General features: G+C 31.9%; 1 protein-coding gene across 1 annotated transcript in view; it reads right to left on the reverse strand.

The window, feature by feature from the left end:
* The window catches only part of LOC106688308 (uncharacterized), a 34,592-nt gene that overhangs the window by 8,972 nt on the left and 19,349 nt on the right, over nt 1-6,271 (reverse strand). Inside the window, exon 6 of the mRNA XM_014432700.2 lies at nt 2,864-3,043. Within this exon, the coding sequence (XP_014288186.2) occupies nt 2,864-3,043 (180 nt within the window). The remainder of the gene's footprint in view (nt 1-2,863; nt 3,044-6,271) is intronic.

Consider the following 6,271-nt stretch of genomic DNA (forward strand, 5'->3'; position numbering starts at 1 on the left):
TTTATCAATATTACCTATTGCCCACAACTGTGTGGCAGATTGTAATATCTATCAATAAATAAATCTATCAAAAAAAAAAAAAAAAAAAAAAAAAAAAATTTCACATTAATAATATATTCTTCTTAGAAACGTTTCGGACAAGCCGTTCATCTTCAGCACTTTTCTCTTTTGTTGTTATGGGTATCTTTTCGTTATTGTGTTTTCTTTTGTTTTTACCATATTTTTATTTGAAATTTTGTCATATCATGTTTTTCTAAATATCATAGATGATTACTGACCTACCGGACGGATGCGGATGAAGAAGGTGCAACCCCATCAATAAGTGGCTCAAAGGAGCGCTGGGCTCCACCACAGTCTAAAAAAATTATGTTTCAATAAATTAAATGGACCTCCCCCCCACCAGATAAATTGTATAAAAATTAAATGAATTATTGATTACTCTCAACATTTGCATGCGATCCCGGCGTACTACCCTAATGCTTCCGCACCCCATATGCCAGGCAGGGAGACTAATAAAAAAAAAGGACCATTTTTATCGTTCTCCCAAGATAAAATAAAATTAAAAAAACTTGGAGACTTTACAGTCTTTAACAGTAAATATTAACTTACATTAATATTTAGGAAATATAGTCGTACATATACATCTACAATACATGTATGCAAAAATATTTCATTTTAAAAAATGATGATTACAATTGACATCCCAACGAATCCTAACACTATCCTCACCACTTATACCGATGACACGTGCGCTCACAGTTAATAATAACCCATTAATTGTATCCCAAACTCTCCAATCCCACATCACCACCCTTGAAGAATGGTGCCAAAATTGGAGGATTAAAATTAATTCCAATAAATCCCTCATCATTTGCAGATGTCATGAGAAGGTGAAAACAGAAATTTGGTTCCCAATCACACCTTCTGACTCTATTTTTGTGTCTACAATGGTAAATTATGTTTTTAAAATTTAATACCTGATTGGACACAATCACATGGATTAAGTCCTATTAAGTGATTATAACTTTATTGCATCCCAAACTCCCTAGTCCCATAACACAGCCCTCGAAGAATGGTGTCGTAATTGGAAGATTAAAATAAATTCCAACAAATCCTATCAAATCACTTTTACCCTTCACCGTAAACCTGCCGACTACCGTACATTACACTTTAATAATGTTGCTCTTACCCCTGTCAAACAGATCCACTACCTTGGACTACATCTGAACAAACGATTAACTTAGAATCCTCACACAAGACTGAAAAGACAGGAACCTGTACATCGATATCCCACTATTACACCACTTACTAGATAAACGGTCTAAACTTCCAATTCATTACAAAAGACTGATCAACATGACAATAATAAGACCTATCTGGACATAAGGAGTTGAGCTTTGGTGCTCCACTATACTTTCGAATTCCTCTCGTATCCAATCCTTACAATCCAAAATCCTTCGTAACATCCTCAATGCTCCTTACTTTGTCACAAATAAAATTATCCATAAAGACCTTAATGTTCCAAATGTAACCGATATTCCCCGAACCAGATATCAATCCTTCCATTATAAACTCCCTAACCACTCAAACCCATTAGTTTCTAACCTTTCTTCCTCTCTCATTCCGGATAAATGTTATTTTAAAAAAGTTTTTAGAGTGCTACCAATGGGTAGTTTCTCTACAAGATCATACTACCACTATGATATTACTTCAAATTTACTTGATGTATTTTATTTACAGTTGTAAATATTAATAAATAAATAAAAATTATAATTATAATTATATAAATAAATTATAATATTTTTACGAAAAATATTTTTTTTGTTATTAAAAGTAAAAAGATACTAAAAAAAGTATTAGAACACTGAATTACAGCAAACAAAAATCAACCAATACACTAATACTGATTACGTCCACTTTCGGCAAAGATCACACGGATATTCTTATACATAGTAGGAAGGAATTGTAATTGTTTATAAACACAAGAATGCGATCAGATCACTCATGGGAGATCACTTTCCAAGGTCAAAAGCAATCAAGGGGAGGAGCGGTTAGGACTGTCCTTGGTCATGTCTGACAAGTATTCATTCAATTATTATTTATTCCACTTATAGCAGCCGTTTACTATGATAACTTGAAATGAAAGTCTCGAATAAAAATAAAATATTACAGATTTATTCGAAATAAAGAAAGAAAAACTGAATAATAACAATATAATTATGTTTAAATTGAAGTATTCTATACAATCTGATAAATATAACTAGATGATCTTCATTCATTAATATATATGAGAAATACGTATACTCAGAGGTGGCCTAAGATGGAGTTACCTATCGAACTGGGTACTTTTTTGGGGGATGCAAGAAGGTTATGCGGAGGTAGAGGGAAATTAAATTTTTAAAAATCGAATACACCGTGTATTATATTTTTTTAATAAAATGAAAATAATGTACCACGGTACGGGGCAGCGATAAAAAATCAATGATAGTAGGTTTTGGTGATTTACAATTAGGAGTCAAGGACTTCATATTGGAGGGTGATGATAAAATAGTTTATCTTTAGAGTTGAAAAATTGTATTGAATAATTTTATCATTGTTATGCTCAAATTTACAAGAAAATTATTATCATCAAGTGTCAAAATCAGCAACAAGTAAGTGAAAAGCCCTGATCCAAAAGAGCTATGAAAATCAAAAAAAGCTAATTCATAATATAGTTCGAAAAGCTAAAATACCAATTTCGTAATATAGATGGTAGAAATATAATAATTTTATATAGTTGGGAAATTCGGTTAAATTATTGGAAAATTTTGGATTTTAAGTATAGTAATACTAAGAAGATATGCATATAATTAATACAGTATACCATGTGCCCCCTATTCACCAACAATTGTGCCAGTTTATTGCACCAGATGCTGTGACTAGGAGAAGCTACAGTGGAAATCACCAAAATGTTGCTCGCCGAACACAACTCGAAACCGAAGAACAAAAACAAAAGCAATTGAGCAGGCATACTGCTGGCCTTCATCATCTCTGAGCTCGGTCGCTACTGACGGAAACAGTCCGCGCCCCACCAAATAAGAGTTGAGAGACGTTACGTCATTAGGATAACTAGAGGAGGAGACCGAGGCATACAATCCAGCCTACACAGCACACATCCCCATGACTACATTGCTTACATCTCCAAATAATTTTAAGAACAATTTTATTCCAAACAACACAGAAACGCATTTTTGTCTGCTTTAAAACTTTTACTAATTAATTTAATAAAGTAATGAATTAAGTCGTTTTTTGCTTATAACTCCTTAACGATTTATTGCGGTGAAAAAATATACGGGAAGTAACTGACCTTTTTTCTCCATATGGGCTGTTGTACTATAATCAGTTATCAACGCTTCAATGAGTGCTATATAGTCTTGCATATGCATATGCAACCAAGCGGCTGGTTATGACCATACAACTTGACGGAATCTTTAAGTTATGGTACTCAATAGACACATAATTTAATGCTCTTTAATTTATTTTACTGTACCTTTTTCGGTAGAATCCACCGTTTAGTATAGTCTATAGATGAAAATTTAAAAGAAAAACTTAAACTTTAGTGATTAATGTATCAAACCAATTATCTACTTTTTAATCGATTTTGAACGGCTTGACGTGTGTTTCCGTGTTTATATATAGTATTATATCTCAGTTTTTGGCAAAATTAGAAAATATTAATTTTTTTTTCTACTGTATGCGACATTATACTTGGCCTAGGTAATTGAACTTACTCGACACAGAATTTATAGTTCTTCAATTTATTACTCTACAAAGTTTTTGCTAGGGTGCACAGCTTAGGAATTATAGCTAAAACAGAAAAAAAAAAAGATCTAATTTGTTACTTTATTAAATTAATTAGCCAATTAGTAGGAGAGTTAGGGCTGCTAAAAATGCCTTTTCTTGTTAAGTATCGTATAAACTAACTATTAAAATTATTTTTGGGTATGTTCTATTGGCTGGGTTTTATAAATCGGGTTGATAAAATTTCGCATTATCCCCAGATCAACAGTAGACATAGTATAACTTGTGAGTTAGTAGATTTATGATTTTTAGAAACTGTGTTTTTCTTGTTCTTTGCATTCCTCTTGTACACATATGGAGATCTTAGGGTAAAATATTGATGATCTATAAATGAATCGATTAAACGAGGTATTTGTTTTTATTGATAAGTATTATATTGATAATTTTTTTATTATTTATTTTGTATTATTTATAAAATAATTCAATCTATAATACTCTCGCTCTTTCTGGTGAATCAGAATTTAGAAATCTATTCCTTTTTCCCAGACCATCAAAAGATTTTTAAATGCACAATCCAAGTCTCAAAATAGACCTCCTTTTTTTGTTCTGATGAACAGCGAGCACTTTTTCTTTCTTTACAGTGCAGCTCGATGCAAGTAATCATTTTCAAAGATTGCTCTACTCATTATCACTGTGTGTTTTCAAGATATGTTAAGTAAGGCCATTTATCTGTGATAAGGGAGCGGGTAAAGTAGGCAAGATTCCTTCTAGTTATTTATGATCTTCTTGAAAGACTGTAACGCCGTCGTACGTCAAACAACACTCGTTATAAGCATATTTTTTAAAGATAAGGAAAACCGTATATTTGGAGCAAGACGAATTGGGTAGGCAAGACTGAGTCTTACTGGTTATTTTTGGTGTTATGATCTCTTTTGAAGAATGTAGTGACGTCGTTCATCAACCAATGCTCGTTTTAAGTAAATGTTTTAATAAATTAAAAATTCCGCGAGACCGGGAGTTCATCGTGAGAGGCCTCTGGTTTGGATCTCGCGGAACAATACCAGATAGACTAAGGAGCTTCTTAGAAGGCGTTAGCATTGGGGATATTGCGATCTTGAAGGAAAATATTACTATGGACTCCCTGCGGATCATACATCACCTGCATGGGAATTAGCTCGGAGATTATTCATTGTTTTATTTATTTATTTTAATACTGGACCGTCGATTAGTGTGTTTTATCTTATTTATTCATTAAATTATTTTATTTTATTATTATTAATATTATTGTTATTTTTATTTATTTATTTTTTAAAGTTATTTATCCATTCAAGTATTTCTTTTAACCAACTTTTTATTATATTTTCCTTTAAATCTATGTATTAGTTTTGTTTTGGTAAAATGTATTTATTTGTTTATTTTTCTGTAAACTGATCTACTGCTGTGACTATTATTAATGGTCTGATCTCACATTGCTGTCTAATAGTGAATTTGTTTAACGGTTCACTGGAGAGGATCTGAGAGGGTGAATTCGGGAGAGTGAATTTGTCGATCAAATGAAATAAAAATTGTGAAATGGAAGGTACAAGAAAGGGAAAGAAAAAGGAATGAATTGAAATATTTGTATTTAGTATATAGACTGAAATTGATTGTAAAAGGAATCTGTAGGGAAAAAAACTGTTTTCTTTCTTATTATTATATCATGTAAATAAATGTAATTTATATATATATCCGTTCACGGATTGATCAGTATGGTGTGTGATGTAGCAACCCGATGTATCTGGGCAGAATGGATGAATAAAGTATTTCTCTCTCTCTCTCTCTCTTAGCTAAAGGTAATATTCGTTCGGTTCAATTCATGTTACGGAAAACCTAGATAGTATTCTGAACGGTCACTTTTCCATCAACTTGGCAGCTTGGTTTAAAGCTGCGAACGTTTAAACTTCAATCTTGGTGAAAAGTAAGTCATCTCAGTTATTCTACAGTCATTTTGGTTTGTTAGTAGCCATAAAAAAAAAAAAAATGAAAGTGCTGGAATTTACTGTATGATCAATTGCTATTAGTGTGCTTTGTTTTTGATCCTATACCGATTTATGAGGATCTGACCTTTAATTTTATCTCAAGGATTTAAGCCCCGTAACGTTATCTTTCACTGACACTATCTTTGTCAGATTAGATAACAAAAAATTTTGTTACTAATTATTGTGCCATTAATTAGGATATTTATCTATATGCAGAAATAAGCTAATGACAGTGAATTTTCATTCATGTAATTCATTATCCCCATATTTAGCTTGTCAAACGACAGTCGGGTCCTATACTTCGATCCAATTATTGACACAGCGTTACAATATTGGCGCAGTTTGAATATAAGAGACGTTGATTTTTTTTTTTTTTATTAGATTTATTTATTGATAGATATTACAATCTGCCACACAGTTGTGGGCAATAGGTAATAGTGATGAATGATCTCATACATACTAAAATAAAATAA

This window comes from Halyomorpha halys, unplaced genomic scaffold (genome assembly GCF_000696795.3).
Source record: "Halyomorpha halys isolate HHAL.00 unplaced genomic scaffold, Hhal_1.1 Scaffold1102.1, whole genome shotgun sequence".
NCBI classification, from domain to species: domain Eukaryota; kingdom Metazoa; phylum Arthropoda; class Insecta; order Hemiptera; family Pentatomidae; genus Halyomorpha; species Halyomorpha halys.